Consider the following 21,037-nt stretch of genomic DNA (forward strand, 5'->3'; position numbering starts at 1 on the left):
GTCTGGTATTCTCGTCTCTTTCAGAATTTTCCAGTTTGTTGTGATCCACACTGTCAAAGACTTTGGCGTAGTCAATAAAGCAGAAGCACATGTTTTTCTGGAACGCTCTTGCTTTTTCAATGATCCAACGGATGTTGGCAATTTAACCTCTGGTTCCTCTGCCTTTTCTAAAACCAGCTTGAACAACTGGAAGTTCACGGTTCATGTACTGTTGAAGCTTGGCTTGGAGAATTTTGAGCATTACTTTGCTAGCGTCTGAGATGAGTGCAATTGAGCGATAGTTTGAGCATTCTTTGCATTGCCTTTCTTTGGGATTGGAATGAAAACTGACCTTTTCCAGTCCTGTGGCCACTGCTGAGTTTTCCAAATTTGCTAGCATATTGAGTGCATCACTTTCAACATTCAGAAAACTAAGATCATGGCATCTGATCCCATCATTTAGTGACAAATAGAAGGGGAAACAGTGGAAACCGTGGCTGACTTTATTTTGGGGGGCTCCAAAATCACTGCAGATGGTAATTGCAGCCAGGAAATTAAAAGACGCTTACTCTTTGGAAGCCAAGTTATGATCAACCTAGACAGCCTATTAAAAAGCAGAGACATTACTTTGTCAACAAACTTCTGTCTAGTCAAGGCTATGGTTTTTCCAGTAGTCATGTATGGATGTGAGAGTTGGACTACAAAGAAAGCTGAGCGCTGAAGATTTGATGCTTTTGAACTGTGGTGTTGGAGGAGACTCTTAAAGAGTCCCTTGAACTGCAAGAAGATCCAACCAGTCCATCCCAAAGGAGATCAGTCCTGGGTGTTCATTGGAAAGACTGATGTTGAAGCTGAAACTCCAGTACTTTGGCCACCTGATGCGAAGAGCTGACTCATTTGAAAAGACCCTGATGCTGGGAAAGATTGAGGCTAGGAGGAGAAGTGGACGACAGGATGAGATGGTTGGATGGCCCCGCCGACTCAATGGACATGGTTTTGTGTGAACTCCAGGAGTTGGTGATAGACAGGGAAGCCTGGCGTGCTGCAGTTCATGGGGTTGCAAAGATTCAGAAACGATTGAGTGACTGAACTGAACTGATGGTACTTGTGAAATCTGAAAACACTGGAAGCCAAGGTGGTAGCAAACTATAGTTCTGAGTAATTCTAGCTGAGTAAGGTCAGTGAAGGGAAGAATAAAAATCTCTCCTAAACCATGTTTTCCCCCAAAAGAGTCACATTTATTTACCTAGAAGTCCATCTTTGTGTCTATTACACAGAGGTCTACATTTTTTGAAATACTTATTGGATAGGTTTTTGGTTTAGCAAATACTTTATAGCAGCTTTTACATCCTTATTCCTCAAGCTGTAGATTATAGGATTTAGCATGGGAGTCACTACACCATAAAACAGGGAAATGAGCTTGTCAGAAGCTTGCAACTTGTTTTCTCCATGCAGTTCTTGAGACTTAGGTTTGGCATACATAAAGAAGATGGTACCATAAAATATAATTACCACAGTCAGATGTGCTGAGCAGGTGGAAAAGGCCTTATGTCTCCCTGTAGCTGAGTTCATTCTCAAGATGGAATAGAGGATGAACATGTAGGAGAAAAATATGACCAGCAGTGGAAGAACTAGAAATGCCATATTTGATACTATCATGGTGATAATATTGAGAGATATATCAGTACAAGCTAGCTTGAGAACAGCTAATATTTCACATGTGAAATGATTGATTACATTATTCTCACAGAAAGGCAACTGCATGGCAAGAGATGTTTGCACAATTGAGTTGATTCCACCAGAGAGCCATGACACAGAAGCCATCAGGACATACACCACCTTGCTCATGATGACATGGTATCTCAGAGGGTTACAGATGGCCACATAGCGGTCAAAAGCCATCATGCCAAGGAGCAAACACTCTGTTGAACCCATTGCAAATCCAAAAAACATCTGCACTGCACATCCAGAGAAGGAAATGTTCCTTTTCTTTGAGATTAAGCTCACCAAAGTTGAAGGAACAGAGGAAGATGTATAGCAGATATCCAGAAAAGAGAGGTTTCCCAGAAAGAAGTACATGGGGGTGTGAAGATGGGAATCAAAGATGCTTGCTGTGATCATAACACAGTTGCCAATTAGAGTGACTAGGTACATACTTAGAATTACAACAAAGTAAACAATCTCAGTCTTTGGGTATTCAGAAAGACCCAGAAGAAGAAATTCTAGCACAAATGTCTGGTTAATTTTCTCCATGTCCTCTGTTTTCAGGATGTCAAAGGAAGATCTCATATAAGATATATTCCCTGCCAGGAAACAAGTGTTACATGTTACACATTACCTGAACAATTGGTTTTTAAAGAATGCATTATAAGGGGTGTTTGCCTGAAGCCCTGACATCAAGTTATCTTCAACAATGTGTATCAACCAAATACAATAAAATTGGAAATGATTAAAGTATCTATGCCATTGTCACTATGTAAAGATCTACCTATGATCAAAGAAACATATAGAAGTAACTTTTCCTGCTGTTGAGGACATGTTTCTGGGTTGAGGTTTCTAGAACTCCTGACTAATTAGTAATTATAAGCCTAACTTCATCTGCCCTAGAAAGTAAAAAGTGGAGATGGCAAAAAACCACTCAATAGGACTGGAAATTTTAAATGGCAATTCACAATGGTCAAAATTCACAGAAACCCTGATTTTTGGGGAGCATACATCTTTCTATGCCTGACACTGCATAGTATATATTAGTCATCTTAATTGTTTTATAGACAACTAGTAATAATAAATTGAATAGCATAAACTGAAATTCAATATCTGTTTAAACACAGATATCTGTTGATTTCATATTCCAGCTCTTCTTAGTTTCTTATGTGACTGTTCCTATGACAAGACCACTCATAGACCAGCTCCACACGAATGTTACAGACAATCTTTGGAGAACATTACATAGTCTCTTCACTTATTTTTACTCTGTGGCTTCAGAGTGTATCTTCATAATTTACTCACTTCAGTCAACCTAAGAACACAGCAAAAAGGTTTAAATATTTTTTATAAATAGGTATACATGGGTATGTGTACTATTTTATGTTTAACAGAATATAATCATTGTTTATACTATCCCCATTTTTCAAATATTAAAAAATGGAATTTTCCCAAGGTTGACTACATAGTAAAGAGTAAAGTGGAGCTCAAAGCTCAGATCAAGTGTAGTTCACAGCACTGCTACTTTTAGTATACACATGAGTCATCACATGGTAGGATTTTATGAGACTTTTAGCAGAAACATAATAAAAGTAATTAAGATATTTAGATTAATGCGTTTGTCACATTACTGACTGGATGTGAAAACTGATCTTTTCATAAAAATCCAATTCAACAGAGGGATTCATACTAAGGAATAATTTAATTAAGAATATACAACAGAAATATCACAACTTTGAAGAGAAAGACAATAAGGAAACATAAAATCTCAATTTTGGAGATGAAAACTTTAGCCCAAATGACACTGTAAATTTTTATTTGTTCAGCTTAAGGAAAGAATTTTCCTTAAAGAAGAGAAAGAGGAGAAAAAAAACCTTCATTTCATTTATGCAACAATTTCTTACTTCAGGATCTTGTGTGTCATATTTTAGGCTTGAAATAAGTTGACTTGGCTGATGTCACACAACTAAAATCAGGAGCAAGCAATATTCATAGTTCATTATCTTTACCTTACAACTTTGCCTAACTGGTAGCATTGACATTTATATAAAAATCATGTGTCAACAGCAGGCTATTTTTAGTGAGAACTTTAGAATAGTCAGGGTCACAAAGTCAAATTGACCTTCATTCAACAGTGCCAGGAACAAGGAGGCAAAGATCCAACACTTATCCTATACTACTTCACATGACAAGTCAAAATTCTCTCCAGTGAGGCTCAGAAATTGGTGAGAGGATGCATTGGATAAGGGACACCCTGATCAGAACAATCACTAACAGAAATGGAAGAAGACAGCCAGATTTACCAGGATACATGAAGATGTTTTAACCAGGCTCTTTGAATCCAGTACTGCAGAGACTGTTGTCCTTCTTCTCCAGACAATTGCAATGACAATGTCTCTGAGGCTATCTAAACTGCTTCTTCCAGCCATCTGTTCCAAGCTTTTCCATCCTAGGCAGAAATCTCTCACTAAGTAAAACACACCTTGAACTAGGCTTGTTTTGCTACCTTTGGTTTACTTCTGCTCCCAGCACTTTAAACTGTTTATGTTGTTATATTGTGAGGTAACGAGAGACATGGGGGAAGGAGCTTATTTGTCTTGTTCATCCTTCTACACCTAAGTCTAATACAGTGGCAGCACATAATAGATGGGTTCTGACGGAATTGGTGAAGGCTTATTTTCTAAACTCAAGCAATTTTCGCATGCAGTATTTGAGAATTAATGATCAGGAAAACTTTAACATGTCACATTTGTTCATCAACATCAGGTTTTAGCTTTTTATATCTTTCAGTCAATACTAACGACCATCTTATATAAATTATTACCATTTATGCATTGTAAGTATAGAGGATCATTTAATATTTATTAAAAATATATATGACATGGGTTTTGTATAGTGGAAAACATCTCAGATTAGAATCAAAGTCTTTGGTTTGAGGTTCTCTGCCTCTAGTTTATAGCTGTCTTCTCATTTGTAAAATGATAAAAATATTTGCCTTACTTTCCTTAGAGGAATAATTTTAGGAAATAATGAGATAGCATATGTAAATTAAGGATTAACAGAGTGTATGCATAATAATGAAATAGTAATAGTCATAATGATTCACAGCTGTATTTTAGTGATGAACTGATACCTGTATTTCATCAGGCTATTCACATTACAAATTACTACTAAATGATAGCTTTAACTATAGACTGAAAAGATACAGTGCCATGACAATCAAGATTTACCATTATTATTGATAAATTATTTCTACCTCCTAAAAGAACTTGCCACTTTTCTTGTCAATACCTACTGTCAGCATTCTGAATTAAGATCAGGTTCAACAAACAATGCTTGATTCCTCAGATGTGAAAAAATAAATATTTGTTATGCAACAGTTGTAATTGTTCCCCTGTTCCCGAAGCAATTTAAAGTTGGAATGAGAGATCAGTGGAATGGGAAACTTCTGGTGCATTAGGGACATTGTCCCACAGACACAATTAAGAGTGGTGTTGGGAAAAAACTGTGGCTGAACTAAAACTCCAAATTGAAATGACATTCGCCTACCCATGTAACATTTGAAAACAGGAGCAAATGTTCACCAAAGTAATTTCATGAAATGTGAGAGCATTTTAGTTCAAATTATTATTACCAAAATAATGTTAATTCAAATGAAAATTATCAAAATGAAATGCTTGAATTGAAAAGTAATCAATTCAATTGATCAATTCAATTCATTGTGAATTCAATGACAAATTTTATGTTTTTGCTTTTTTTATATTCATTGTTTTAGATAGGTCGATTTTGTGCGGGATGGCATCACCATTTTTGTAATGAAAAAAGATACTGAAAAGCAATAAAATAAATTCACAGCACAAAAGGGAATCCATATGTTTAAGGCCACAAAAGTAAAGAGAAAAAGAGTAGGAGGAAGAGGGTAAGCAGGAGAGAGAGGAGGAAGAGGGGGAGAAGTACAGAATGGGCAGTTAAAGGTATGAATTCAGGTAGATAAATAACTCATTACTGAATTAAATGTTTTAGGAAAGTTTATTGAGTTATACTGCAGATAATACCAACCTTTGCCAAAGTTATTCTTCAGAAATAAAGAAGAAATAATGACTTTTCCACACAAACAAAGCTGAAGGAATTTAGCACCACGACTCACTTTACCAGAAATGCTAAAAGGAGTTCTTCAAGATGAAATGACAGAGGCCAATTAGGAAGCATCACTATGAACAAAACTAGTGGAGGTGATGGAATTTCAGCTGAACTATTTAAAATCCTTAAAGATGATGCTGTGAAAGTATTGCACTCAATATGCTGGAAAATTTGGAAAACTCAGCACTGGCCACAGGACTGGAAAAAGTCAGTTTTCATTCCTAGCCCAAAGAAAGGCGAAAGAACATTCAAACTACCACACAATTGTACTCATCTCACACACTAGGAAAGTAATGCTCAAAATTCTCCAAGCGAGGCTTCAACAGTATGTGAACTGAGAAGATGTTCCAGATGTTCAAGCTGGATTTAGAAAAGGCAGAGGAACCAGAGATCAAATTGCAAACATACGTTGGATCATTGAAAAAGCAAGAGAGTTCCAGAAAAATCATATACTTCTGCTTCACTGACTATGCATAAAGTCTTTGACTATGTAGATCACAACAAACTGGAAAATTCTTCAAGAGGTGGGAGTACCAGACCACCTGACCTGCCTCCTGAGTTACTGAATGCAGGTCAAGGAGCAACAGTTAGAACCGGACATGGAACAACGGACTGTTCCAAATTGGGAAAGGAGTCCGTCAAGGCTGTATGTTGTCACCCTGCTTATTTAACTTATATGCAGAGTACATCATGAGAAACGCTGGGCTGGATGAAGCACAACCTGGAATCAAGACTGCTGGGAGAAATATCAATAACCTCAGATACGCAGATGACACCACCCTTATGGCAGAAAATGAAGAAGAACTAAAGAGCCTCTTGATGAAAGTGAAATTGGAGAATGAAAAAGTTGGCTTAAAACTCAACATCCAAAAAACTAAGATCATGGCATCTGGTCCCATCATTTCAGGGCAAACAGATGGGGGAACAATGGAAATAGTGAATGACTTTATTTTCTTGAACTCCAAAGTCACTGCAGATGGTGACTGAATCCATGAAATTAAAAGACACTTGCTCCTCGGAAGGAAAGCTATGACAAACCTAAACAGCATATTAAAAAGCAGAGACATTACTTTGCCAACAAAGGTCCATATAATCTAATCCATATAAATCCAGTAATCACGTATGGATGTGAGAGTTGGACCATAAAGAAAGCTGAGTGCCAAAGAATTGATGCTTTTGAACTGTGGTGTTGGAGAACTCTTAAGAATCCCTTGGACAGCAAGGAGATCCAACCAGTCCATCCTAGAGGAAATCAGTCCTGGATATTCATTGGAATGACTGAGGCTGAAGCTGAAGTTGCAATACTTTGGCCAACTTATGCAAAGAACTGACTCATTGGAAAAGACCCCAATGCTGGGAAAGACTGAAGGCAGGAGGAGAGGGACAACAGAGGATGAGATGGTTGGATGGCATTACCAACTTGATGGACAAGAGTTTGAGCAAGCTCCTGGAGTTGGTGATAGACAGGGAAGCATGGTGTGCTGTAGTCCATGGGGTTGCAGAATCAGACACAACTGAGAAACTCAACTGAACTGAACTGAATTAGTAACATGAAAACATGTAAAAATATTCAGCACATTGATACAGTCAGTTTAATAAAATTCTAATTCCATAATAGGATGCTATATTAGCCATTTAAATATAGTATAAAGACTAAAGGAAAGGGGCATTAAAAATTACTGTGATAAATATAGACTATAAAAATGGACAAAATGTCCTGTTAAAAACATAAAAGGGAGGATTTAAAGGGCAGAGTTTTTGTATGCAACTGAATTTAAGTTTCTATCAGCATAAAATAGACTATTGTATGTTTTATCTAAGCTATATGGTAACTATAAATTTAAACCCTTAAATCTATTTGTCACTTCCACTGTATACTCATAAGGGATTTGATCTAGGTCATACCTGAATGGTCTAGTGGTTTTCCCTACTTTCTTCAATTTAGGTCTGAATTTGGCAATAAGCAGTTTGTGATCCGAGCCACAATCTGCTCCCGGTCTTGTTTTTGCTGACTGTATAGAGCTTCTCCATCTTTGGCTGCAAAGAATATAATCAATCTGATTTTGGTGTTGACCATCTGGTGATGTCCACGTGTAGAGTCTTCTCTTGTGTTGTTGGAATAGGGTGTTTGCTATGACCAGTGTGTTCTCGTGGCAAAACTCTATTAGCCTTTGCCCTGCTTCATTCTGTACTCCAAGACCAAACTTGCCTGTTATGCCAGGTGTTTCTTGACTTCCTACTTTTGCATTCCAGTCCCCTATAATGAAAAGGACATCTTTTTTTGTGTGTTAGTTCTAGAAAGTCTTGTAGGCCTTCATAGAACCGTTCAACTTCAGCTTCTTCGGCGTTACTGGTCGGGGCATAGACTTGGATTACTGTGATACTGAATGGTTTGCCTTGGAAACAAACAGAGATCATTCTGTCGTTTTTGAGATTGCATCCAAGTACTGCATTTTGGACTCTTTTGTTGACCATGATGGCTACTCCATTTCTTCTAAGGGATTGTTGTCCACAGTAGTAGATATAATGGTCATCTGAGTTAAATTCACCCATTCCAGTCCATCTTAGTTTGCTGATTCCTAGAATGTTGACGTTCACTCTTGCCATCTTCTGTTTGACCACTTCCAGTTTGCCTTGATTCATGGACCTAACATTCCAGGTTACTATGCAATATTGCTCTTTACAGCATCGGACTTTGCTTCTATCACCAGTCACATCCACAGCTGGGTATCGTTTTTGCTTTGGCTCCATCCCATCATTCTTTCTGGAGTTATTTCTCCACTGATCTCCATTAGTATATTGGGCAACTACTGACCTGGGGAGTTCATCTTTCAGTGTCCTATCTTTTTGCCTTTTCATACTGTTCATGGGGTTCTCAAGGCAAGAATACTGAAGTGATGTGCCATGCCCTTCACCAGTGGACCACAATCTGTCAGACCTCTCCACCATGACCCATCCATCTTGGGTGGCCCCACATGGCATGGCTTAGTTTCATTGAGATAGACAAGGCTGTGGTCCGTGTGATCAGATTAGCTAGTTTTCTGGAATTCTAGTTTCAGTGTGTCTGCCCTCTGATGCCCTCTCGCAACACTTATCGTCTTACTTGGGTTTCTCTTACCTTGGACCTGATAGACAGAGTGCCTGATGAACTATGGACAGAGGTTCGTGACATTGTACAGGAGACAGGGATCAAGAAAATCCCCATGGAAAAGAAATGCAAAAAAAGCAAAAATGGCTGTCTGAGGAGGCCTTACAGATTGCTGGGAAGAGAAGAGAAGGGAAAAGCAAAGGAGAAAAGGAAAGATATTCCCATCTGAATGCAGAGTTCCAAAGAATAGCAAGGAGAGATAAGAAAGCCTTCCTCAAAGATCAGTGCAAAGAAATAGAGGAAAACAACAGATTGGGAAAGACTAGAGATCTCTTCAAGAAAATTAGAGATACCAAAGGAACATTTCATGCAAAGATAGGATCGATAAAGGACAGAAATGGTATGGACCTAACAGAAGCAGAAGATATTAAGAAGAGGTGGCAAGAATATACAGAAGAACTGTACAAAAAAGATCTTCACGACCCAGATAATCACGATGGTGTGATCACTCACCTAGAGCCAGACATCATGGAATATGAAGTCAAGTGGGCCTTAGAGAGCATCACTACAAACAAAGCTAGTGGAGCTGATGGAACTCCAGTTGAGCTATTTCAAATCCTCAAAGGTGATGCTGTGAAAGTGCTGCACTCGATATGCCAGCAAATTTGGAAAACCCAGTAGTGGCCACAGGACTGGAAGAGGTCAGTCTTCATTCCAATCCCAAAGAAAGGCAATGCCAAAGAATGCTCAAACTACCACACAATTGCACTCATCTCACATGCTAGTAAAGTAATGCTCAAAATTCTCCAAGCCAGGCTTGAGCAATACGTGAACCGTGAACTTCCAGATGTTCAAGCTGGTTTTAGAAAAGGCAGAGGAACCAGAGATCAAATTGCCAATATCCGCTGGATCATTGAAAAAGCTAGAGAGTTCCAGAAAAAACATCTATTTCTGCTTTATTGACTATGCCAAAGCCTTTGACTGTGTGGATCACAATAAACTGTGGAAAATTCTGAAAGAGATGGGAATACCAGACCATCTGATCTGTCTCTTGAGAAACCTGTATGCAGGTCAGGAAGCAACAGTTAGAACTGGACATGGAACAACAGACTGGTTCCAAATAGGAAGAGGAGTACGTCAAGGCTGTATATTGTCACCCTACTTATTTAACTTATATGCAGAGTACATCATGAGAAACTCTGGGCTGGAAGAAACACAAGCTGGAATCAAGATTGCCGGGAGAAATATCAATAACCTCAGATATGCAGATGACACCACCCTTATGGCAGAAAGTGAAGAAGAACTAAAGAGCCTCTTGATGAAGGTGAAAGAGGAGAGTGAAAAAGTTGGCTTAAAGCTCAACGTTCAGAAAACTAAGATCATGGCATCTGGTCCCATCACTTCATGGGAAATAGATGGGGAAACAGTGGAAACAGTGTCAGACTTTATTTTTTTGGGCTCCAAAATCACTGCTGATGGTGACTGCAGCCATGAAATTAAAAGATGCTTTCTCCTTGGAAAGAAGGTTATGGCCAACCTAGATAGTATATTTAAAAGCAAAGACATTACTTTGCCAACAAAAGTCCGTCTAGTCAAGGCTATGGTTTTTCCAGTGGTCATGTATGGATGTGAGAGTTGGACGGTGAAGAAAGCTGAGCGCCAATGATTTGATGCTTTTGAACTGTGGTGTTGGAGAAGACTCTTGAAAGTCCCTTGGACTGCAAGGAGATCCAATCAATCCATCCTAAAAGAGATCAATCCTGGGTGTTCATTGGAAGGACTGATGTTGAAGCTGAACTCCAATACTTTGGCCACCTCATGCGAAGGGTTGACTCATTGGAAAAGATGCTAATGCTGCGTAGGATTGGGGGCAGGAGGAGAAGGGTACAACAGAGGATGAGATGGTTGGATGGCATCACCGACTCGATGGACATGGGTTTGGGTGGACTCTGGGAGTTGGTGATGGACAGAGAGGCATGGCATGCTGCAATTCATGGGGTCGCAAAGAGTCGGACACGACTGAGAGACTGAACTGAACTGAAATTTAAACCATCATAAATTCACAAAAGATAAAGAGAAGAGAATCAGTATATCACAGGGAAAATCAGCATCCATAAAAGTAGGCAGCAAGAGGGAAAAAGGAACAATGGAAATATGTAAAATCCATAATGTAATTAATAAGATGCTATTAGTAAGTCACTACATATCAAAAATTATTCTAAATGTAAATGTATTGAAATCTCCAATCAAAAAATCCAAGTGGCTGGATGAATTTAGAAAAAAAAAAGGACCCTCGAGCCTCTGCCTCCCTCCCAGCCCTCTAGGTCATCACAGAGCACCGAGCAGAGTATCCTATGCTATATAGCTTCTTCCTGTTAGCTATCTTTTTTAAACATGGTAGTGTACATATCAATGCTACTCTCTCAATTCTTCCCACATTCTCCTTCCTCCACTACATACACAAGTCCATTCTCTACATCTACAACTCTATTTCTGCCCTGCAAATAGGTTCATTAGTAACATTTTTCTAGATTCCATGTATATGCATTAATATATGATTTTTTTTCTCTTTTTGGCTTATTTCACTATATATAACAGGATCTCGGGTCATCCACCTCACTTCAGCTCAAGAGGAAGTGGATATAGTCATACTTAGAGCTCATAAACGTTGTATAGCAGAAATCAATACAACATTGTAAAGCAATTATCCTCCAATTAAAAATAAAAACAAACAAAAAAATAAGACCCAACAATATTTTGCCTTAAAACTTCAGTTTTAAGGACACACATGAACTGAAAGTGAGGGGATGGCAAAATATATTCCATGCAAATAAAATGCAAAAGACAATGGGGGTATCTATACTTAGATCAGATAAAATAGACTTTAAGATAGAAATTTTCATGGGAGACAAAGAAGTTCATTATATAATGATAAAGGAGTGGATTCATCAAGGAAACATAACAATTATATAAGTACTCTACCAAAAAAGCACCTAAATATATTGAGTAAATACTAACTGATACGAAGGTAGAAATAGCAACACAAAAATAGTAGAGGGATTCAATACCCCACTTTCAGCAACAGGTAGATCATACAGGTAGAAAACTAACATGGAAATATTGGATTTAAGTCATACTTTCAGGTAAATGGACCTAAAAGACATATACAGAACAGTCTATCCAAGAGCAGCAGAATATCCATTCATCTCAAGTGCACATGGAACATTCCCCAGGATAGATCACAAAAATGTCTATCATAGGCTACAAAACAAGCCTTGGCATATGTAAGAGGACTGAAGTCATATCAAGTATCTTTTTTTCATAACCAATGGTATGAAATTAGAAATCAACCAAAGGAAAGCTGGATAATTTACAAATACGTGAAAACAAAACAACACACCTATGAGTAACCAAAGTGTAAAAGAAAAAAAAAGTCCAAAGGGAAGTCAAAAAATATGTTGAAATAAATGAAAATGGAAATACACACTAAAACATATAAAGTACTACAAAAGCAGTTCAGAAAGAGAAGTTTATAATGATAAACACATATATAAAGGGAAAAGAAAGATCTCAAATAACCTAACTTTAACTTCAAGGAACTAGAAAGAGAAGAAAATCAAGCCCAAAGTTAGTAATAAGGAGGAAATACGTAGCTCAGAGTGTAAATAAATGAAATTAGACCAGAAAAACAAGATGAAAGATTGATAAACATAAGAGGTGGCTTTTTAAAAAAGATAAAATTGATAAACAAAGCCTTCAGCTAGGCTAAGAAAAAGAGAGAGAAGACTCAAATACATAAAATCAGAAATAAAAGATTACACATTAAAAATAATAGTAAGGAAATACATAGGATCATAAGAGACTACTATGAACAATTATATGCCAATAAATTAGATAACCTGAAAGAAATTGATAAATTCCTAGAAACAAGCAATTTACCCAGAATGAATCATGAAGGTACATAAAATCTGACAAGAACTAATGATTATAAATCCCCCAACAAAAACAGACTCAGGACCAGATGCTTTACTGGTAAATTTCACCAAACATTCTCAAATTCATCCAAAAAAAAAAAAGAAAGCGGAAGGAGAACTCCCAAACTTATTTTCAAAGGTCAACATTACCCTCACACCAAAGTCAGATAAGGACACTACAAGAAAAACAAAAACTATAGACCAATATCCCTGAAGAATATAGATGCAAAAATTCTCAGCCAAATATTAACAAACTGAATTTAAAAGCATATTATAAGAATCATACACCATGATCAAGTGAGATTTATCACTGGAATGCAAAGATGGTTCAACATACACAAATCAATATATGCAATACATCACAATATTAAAAGATTAAAATCACATGATAATCTCAATAGAAGCAGAAAAGAGAATTTGACAAAATTACAATATTCTCTCATGATAAAAAAAAATCAGTAAGTTGGGTACATAAGAAACACATCTCAACTTAATAAAGGCTACATATAACAGAATCAAAGCTGACATTATATTTCACGGTTAAACGTGGAAAGCTTCTCATCAAGAAACAAATAAGTCAGTGGTACTTCCCCTTCATGGATTATAGCCTTGTTGTGGCATGGGGGCTTGTGTAACTAAATGAAGCTATGAGCCATGCCATGCAAGGCCACCCAAGACAGATGGGTCATAATGAAGAGTTCTGAAAAAATGTGGTCCACTGGAAGAGGAAATGGCAAAGCACTCTAATAGTCCTGTTGGGAGAACCCCATAAACATGAAAAGGCAAAAAGATATGACATCAGAAGATTAGCCCCCCAAGTTGGAAGGTGTCAGATACGCTACTGGGAAGACTGGAGGGCAATTACTAATAACTACGGAAAGAATGAAGTGGTTGGGTCAAAGCAGAAACAATGCTCAGTTGTGGATGTGTCTGGTGGTGAAAGTAAAGTCAAACATTGTAAAGAAAAATATTACACAGGAAACAGGAATGTTAGGCCCATGAATAAAGGCAAATTGGATGCAGTCAAGTAGGAGATGGCAAGAGTGAACATCAACATCTTAGGAATCAGTGACTAAAATGGATGAGAATGGGCAAATTTAATTCAGATGACCATTGTATCTACTACCGTGGGCAAGAATCCCTTAGAAGAAATGGAGTAGCCCTCATAGTCAACAAAAGAGTCTGAAATGTAGTACTTGGGAACAATCTCAAAAACGACAGAATGACCTCAGTTCATTTCCAAGGCAAACCATCAACATCACAGTAATCGAAGTCTATGCCCCAATTACTGATCCCAATGAAGCTGAAGTTGAATGGTTCTATGAAGACCTATAAGACCTTCTAGAACTAACACCAAAAAATGATGTCCTTTTCATCATGGAAGATTGGAATGCAAAAGTAGGAAATCAAGAGACACCAGGAACAAAAGGCAAGCTTGGCCTTGGAGTGCAAAATTAAGCAGGGAAAAGGCTAACAGAGTTTTGTCAAGAAAATAAGCTGGTCATAGGAAACACCCTTTTCCAACAACACAAAAGACGACTCTACACATGGACATCACCAGGTGGTCAGTATCAAGAACAGACTGATTATGATCTTTGCAATCAAAGAGAAGTTCTGGACAAGTTCCATAAAGTCAGCAAAAACAAGATCTGGGGCTGACTGTGGCTCAGATCATGAGCTCCTAATTGCAAATTCAAGTTTAAATCGAAGAAAGTAGGGAAAACCACTAGGCCATTCAGGTATGATCTGTATCAAATCCATTATAGTTATATAGTGGAAGTGATAAATAGATTTAAGGGATTAGATCTGGTAGACAGAGTGACTGAAGAACCATGGACAGAAGTTCATAACATTGTAAACGGGGCAGTAAACAAAACCATTCCAAAGGGGAAAAAAAAACAAAACAAAAACGAATGCAAGAAGGCAAAGTAGTTGTCTGAGGAGGCTTTACAAATAGCAGACAAAAGAATAGACACAAAAGGCCAGGGAGAAAGGGAAAGATGTACCCAGCTGATGCAAACTTCCAGAGAAGAACAAGGAAAGATAAGAAGGCCGTTTTAAATGATCAATGCAAAGAAATAGAGGACACAATAGAATGAGTAAGAATAGAGACCTCTTCAAAAGAATCGGAGATGGCAAAGGAATATTTCATGCAAGGATAGGCATGATAAAGGACAGAAACATTAAGGACCTGACAGAAGCAGAAGAAATTAAAAAGAGGCAGCAGGAATACACAGAAGAATGACACAAAAAGTTCTTAATGACTCCGATAACCACAGAGGATGAGATGGCTGGATGGCATCACCGACTCGATGGACATGGGTTTGGGTGGACTCAGGGAGTTGGTGATGGACAGGGAGGCCTGGTGCACTGCAGTTCATGGGGTCACAAAGAGTCGGACATGACTGAGCGACTGAACTGAACCGAACCATGATTCTGTTGTCACTCACCTAGAGCTGGACATCATGGAGTATAAAGTGAAGTGAGCCTTAGGAAGCATTATGATGAACAGAGCAAGTGGAGGTGATGGAATTCCAGCTGAGTTATTTAAAATCCTAAAAGATGATGCTGTTAAAGTGCTACACTCAATATGTCAGGAAATTTGGAAAACTCAGCAGTAGCCACAGGACTGGAAAAGGTCAGTTTTCATTCCAATCCCAAAGAAGGGCAATATCAAACAATGTTCAAACTATAGTACAATTGTGCTCATTTCACAAGCTAGCAAGTTTATGCTCAAAATTCTTCATGCTAGGCTTCAGCAGTATGTGAACCGAGAACTTGTAGATATACAAGCTGGGTTTCAAAGAGGCAGTGGAACCAGAGATCGTAGTGTCAACTTTTTTTTTTTTTTTTTGCATTATGGAGAAAGGAAAGGAGTTCCAGAAAAATATCTACTTCTGCTTCACTGACTATGCTGAAGACTTTGACTGTGTGGATTACAACAAACTGTGGAAAATTCTTAAAGAGATGGGAATTCCAGACCACCTTACCTGAATGCAGGTCAAATAGAAACAGTTAGAACTAGACATGGAACAACTGAATGGTTCAAAATTGGGAAAGGAGTACAACAAGACTGTATATTGTCACCCTGTTTATTTAACTTATATGCAGGGTACATCGTGCGAAATGCCATGTTGGATGAATCACAAGCTGGAATCAAGATTGCTGGGAGCAATATCAATAATCTCAGATATGCAGAAGATAACACTCTAATGGAAGAAAGCGAAGAGGAACTAAAGAGCCTCTTGATGAAGATGAAGGAGGAGAGTGAAAAAAGCTGGCTTAAAACTCAACATTCAAAAAGCTAAGATAGTGGCTTCTGGTCCCATCAGTTCATAGCAAATAGAAGGGGGAAAGTGGAAACAGTGACAGATTTTATTTTCGTGGGTTCCTAAATCAGTTCAGAAAATGACTGCAGCCATGAAATTAAAAGACACTTGCTCCTTGGAAATGACAAACCTGGATAGAGTTTTAAATGCAGAGATATCACTTTGGCAACAAAGGTCCATATGGTCAGCTATGGTTTTTCCAGTATTCATGTACAGATTTGAGAGTTGGACCATAAATAAGACTGAGCAAAGAATCAATAATTTTGAATTGTGCTTCTGGGGAAGACTCATGAGAGTCCTTTGGACTGCAAGGAGATCAGATTAGTCAGTCTGGAAATTAACCCTGAATTAATTAATTAAAGGAAATTAACCCTGAATATTCATTGGAAGGATTGATGCTGAAACTGAATCTCCAATACTTTTCCCACCTGATTTGAAGAGCCAACTCATTGGAAAAGTCCCTATGCTGGGAAAGACTGAAGGCAAAAGGAGAAGGTGGCAGCAGTGCATCAAATGGTTAGATAGCATTATCAACTCAAAGGACATGAATTTGAGCAACTCCGGGAGATACTGGAGGGCAGAGAAGCATGGGGTACTATTGTCCATGATGTCACAAACATTCCAACATGACTTAGCAACTGAATAACAGAAAAGAGATTTAGTTTTCTTCCCACCATCCCTAATTATATTGTGTGGCATACAACTAAGCCGTTGCTATAGATATGTTGAAAATCAATGAACAAACATTTAGGCATCATATTTAGCTTGCAAATTGCTTTCATCGTATCATATCTCTTGATTCACCCATGGACTCTATGAAGAAGCTACTGGTAACAGATGAGTAAACCTAGATACTGAAAAGTAGTGCAGCCCTCTCCTTCACAGCATGTGAAAGATTTAGAATTTGGAATTTGGTATGCTAAGAATGTAATTTATGGTCTAATATTCTTTTAATTACAACTAATAATTATCATCATCAAAAGAGTGAGAGAGTTCCAGAAAAACATCTACTTCTGCTTTATTGACTATGCCAAAGCCTTTGACTGTGTGGATCACAATAAATGTGGAAAATTCTGAAAGAGATTGGAATACAAGGCCACATGACCTGCCTCCTGAGAAATATATATGCAGGTCAAGAAGCAACAGTTAGAAGTGGACATGGAATGACGGACTGGTTCCAAATTGGGACAGGAGTACATCAAGGCTGTATTTTGTCACCCTGCTTATTTAACTTATATGCACGGTACATCATGAGAAATTTTGGGCTGGATGAATCACAAGTTGGGATCAAGAATGCTGGGAGAAATATCAATAACCTCAGATACACAGATGACACCACTCTTATGGCAGAAAGCAAAGAAGAACTAAAGAGCCTCTTGATGAAAGTAAAAGAGGAAAGTGAAAAAGTTGGCTTAAAACTCATCATTCAGAAGACTATGATCATGGCATCTGATCCCATCACTTCATGGCAAATAGATGGGGAAATAATGGAAACAGTGAGAGACTTTGTATTTTTGGACTCCAAAATCACTGCAGATGGTGTCTGAATCCATGAAATTAAAACACACTTGCTCCTTGGAAGAAAAGTTATGACCATCATAGACAGCATATTAAAGAGCAGAGATATTACTTTGCCAACAAAGGTTTGTCTAGTCAAAGCTATGGTTTTTCCAGTAGTCATGTATGGATGTGAGATTTGGACTATAAAGAAAGTTGAGTGCCAAAGAATTGATCCTTTGAACTGTGGTGTTTGAGAAGTATCAGTAACCTCAGATACACAGATGTTGGAGAAGACTGGAGAGTTCCTTGGACAGCAAGGAGATCAAACCAGTCCATCCTAAAGGAAATCAGTCCTGAATATTCATTGGAAGGACTGATGATAAAGCTGAAACTCCAATACTTTGGCAACCTGATGCGAAGAGCTGACTCATTGGAAAAGACCCTGATGCTGGGAAAGATTGAAGGTGGGAAGAGAAGGGGACGACAGAGGATGAGATGGTTGGATGGCATCTTCTACTCAATGGGCATGAGTTTGAGCAAGCTCCGAGAGTTGGTGATGGACAGGGAAGCCTTGTGTGCTGCAGACCATGGGGTAGCAAAGAATCAGATACAACAGTGTGACTGAACTGACTGACTGACTGAAACATACAAAACAAAGTTACATATAGTTCCACAACATATTACAATTATTTTTTAAGTAAATAAATTAAGATTGTTAGTTGGAGTTTTAGCAACTCTCAAAAATTAATAAAATGAATAGGCATAAAAGTAGGATAGTGCTCTGAAAAGCACAATGAACCAATTCAACATAATTAAGATTGATACAATTTTCCCACAATAGCAGGATACAAATTCTATTCAGATTCCCATAGACTATAAACCAAGAGACACTGGAACTTATCAGGGACATAAAACAAGATGCAAAAATGTCACGGTCTAAAGGTATTGAAATCATACAAAGTCTGTTCTCTTATCACTGTGGAAATCCATATCAAAAGTTCTGAAATCCATATCAAAAGATATTTAGAAATCCATATCAAAAGATATTTAGAAATCCATATCAAAAGATATTTGAAAATAACCCACATATTTTCAAGTGCAATGTGACATTTACCAAGAGAGATCTTTGACTTGGCTATTGAAAGCCTCAATAAAGCTAAAAGATTCAAAGAAAACAAAGGTAATTGCAGAGAATGAAAGATTTAAATGAGAAATTAATATCAAATATACTTTTAAAACCCGATATTTGGAAATTAAATGTCCACTTTTAAATGATGGGTATATCTAAGAAGTCATAACAAGGAAAATTAGAAAATATTTATAATAGTAAAACTGAAAAGAGAATTTATCAGCTTTTGTTGTATGCAGTTGAAGCTGCTCAATGTAACTAAGTACAATGTAGAATCCTGAATAAGGTAAGAAAACAAATAATGGACACTAGCACAAAATTTTGTGAAATTTGAACAAAATCTTTAGTTAATAATATAATAAACTGTGGAAAATTATGAAAGAGATGGGAACACCAGACCACCTGACCTCCTTCTTGAGAAACCTGTATGCAGGTCAGGAAGCAACAGTTAGAACTGGACATGGAACAACAGACTGGTTCCAAATAGGAAAAGGAGTATGTCAAGGCTGTATATTGCCACCCTGCTTATTTAACTTATATGCAGAGTACATCATGAGAAACGTTGGGCTGGAGGAAGCACAAGCTGGAATCAAGATTGCCAGGAGAAATATCAATAACGTCAGATACGCAGATGCCACCACGCTTATGGCAGAAAGTGAAGAACTAAAGAGCCTCTTGATGAAAGTGAAAGAGGAGAGTGAAAAAGTGGCTTAAAGCTCAACATTCAGAAAACTAAGATCATGGCATCCAGTCCCATCACTTCATGCAGATAGATGGGCAAACAATGGAAACAGTGGCTGACTTTATTTTTCTGAGCTCCATAATCACTGCAGATGGTGAATGCAGCCATGAAATTAAAAGACGCATACTCCTTGGAAGGAAGGTTATGACCAACCTAGATAGTATATTAAAAAGCAGAGACATTACTTTGCCAACAAAGGTCCGTCTAGTCAAGGTTATGGTTTTTCCAGTGGTCATGTATGGATGTGAGAGTTGGACTATAAAGAAAGCTGAGCGCCGAAGAATTGATGCTTTTTTTTTTAAATTAGTTTATTTATCTATTTTTTAACTTTACAATATTGTATTTGTTTTGCCTATTACACTGTTGGTGGGAATGCAAACTAGTACAGCCACTATGGAGAACAGTGTGGAGATTCCTCAAAAAACTGGAAATAGAACTGCCATATGACCCAGCAATCCCACTGCTGGGCATACACACAGAGGAAACCACAACTGAAAGAGACACAAGTATGCCAATGTTCATCGCAGCACTGTTTATAATAGCCAGAATTGATGCTTTTGAATTGTGGTGTTGCAGAAGACTCTTGAGAGTCCCTTGGACTGCGAGGAGATCCAACCAGTCCATCCTAAAGGAGATCAGTCTTGGGTGTTCATTGGAAGGACTGATGTTGAAGCTGAAACTCCAATACTTTGGCCACCTCATGCGAAGAGTTGACTCATTGGAAAAGACCCTAATGCTGGGTAGGATTGAGGGCAGGAGGAGAAGGGGACGACAGAGGATGAGATGGTTGTATGGCATCACCGACTCGATGGACATAGGTTTGGGTGGACTCTGGTAGTTGGTGATGGACAGGGAGGCCTGGCGTGCTGAGGTTCATGGGGTCGCAAAGAGTCAGACACGACTGAGTGACTCAACTGAACTGAACTTTATCAAGTGTTAATTTCCTGGTATTATTTTTACAACATAGTATTTCTTTATATTCTCAGAATTGAATTAGAAGTTTCAAGCCTCATTCATTTTTTTAAAAAATCACCAAAAGTTTTCTAGACTTTCATCAGTAATACCAGATGAAAGAATAAATGGAACTATATCAAAGTTTTTGAGTGAACATAAATTAGAAATCTCATACTTAGTCAAACAAGTGGGACCAAACTGGCATGAATTTTTTAGCTAAGCAAAAATTCATAAGTTTTCTAATATATATGTATATATTATACATACTACTTATATATATATATATGTATATAAAAGCTGTCTACTACATTTGATAAAGGCTTGAGAAAGAACAACAAAAAGAGACGGAGAAATTGGAAAACATAAACTTAATGAAATAGGAGCACTGACTATGAAATAGAAAATTGAAACTAGATAAAAGTTAAAGATCATCATATAGTTCAGTTTTTTAAAACAGAGCTGCTTGTTAGAATCACATCTGGAGTTCTGGAGAAAAAA

General features: G+C 37.8%; 1 protein-coding gene across 1 annotated transcript; it reads right to left on the minus strand.

Moving 5' to 3' along the window:
* Positions 1-1,278: 1,278 nt before the first annotated feature.
* LOC145519812 (olfactory receptor 13C3) lies at positions 1,279-5,817 on the minus strand. Its single transcript, XM_081524580.1, has one exon. It carries the CDS (start codon positions 2,266-2,268, stop codon positions 1,279-1,281), a length of 990 nt encoding a protein of 329 aa, XP_081380706.1. The 5' UTR covers positions 2,269-5,817.
* Positions 5,818-21,037: the final 15,220 nt, after the last annotated feature.

Source organism: Giraffa tippelskirchi, chromosome 1, assembly GCF_054371585.1.
Source record: "Giraffa tippelskirchi isolate mGirTip1 chromosome 1, T2T-mGirTip1v1.2.pri, whole genome shotgun sequence".
NCBI lineage: Eukaryota > Metazoa > Chordata > Mammalia > Artiodactyla > Giraffidae > Giraffa > Giraffa tippelskirchi.

Excerpts from the sequence above, each read along its gene's own strand:
- LOC145519812 (XM_081524580.1), bottom strand. The coding sequence starts at position 2,268 with ATGAGATCTTCCTTTGACATCCTGAAAACAGAGGACATGGAGAAAATT.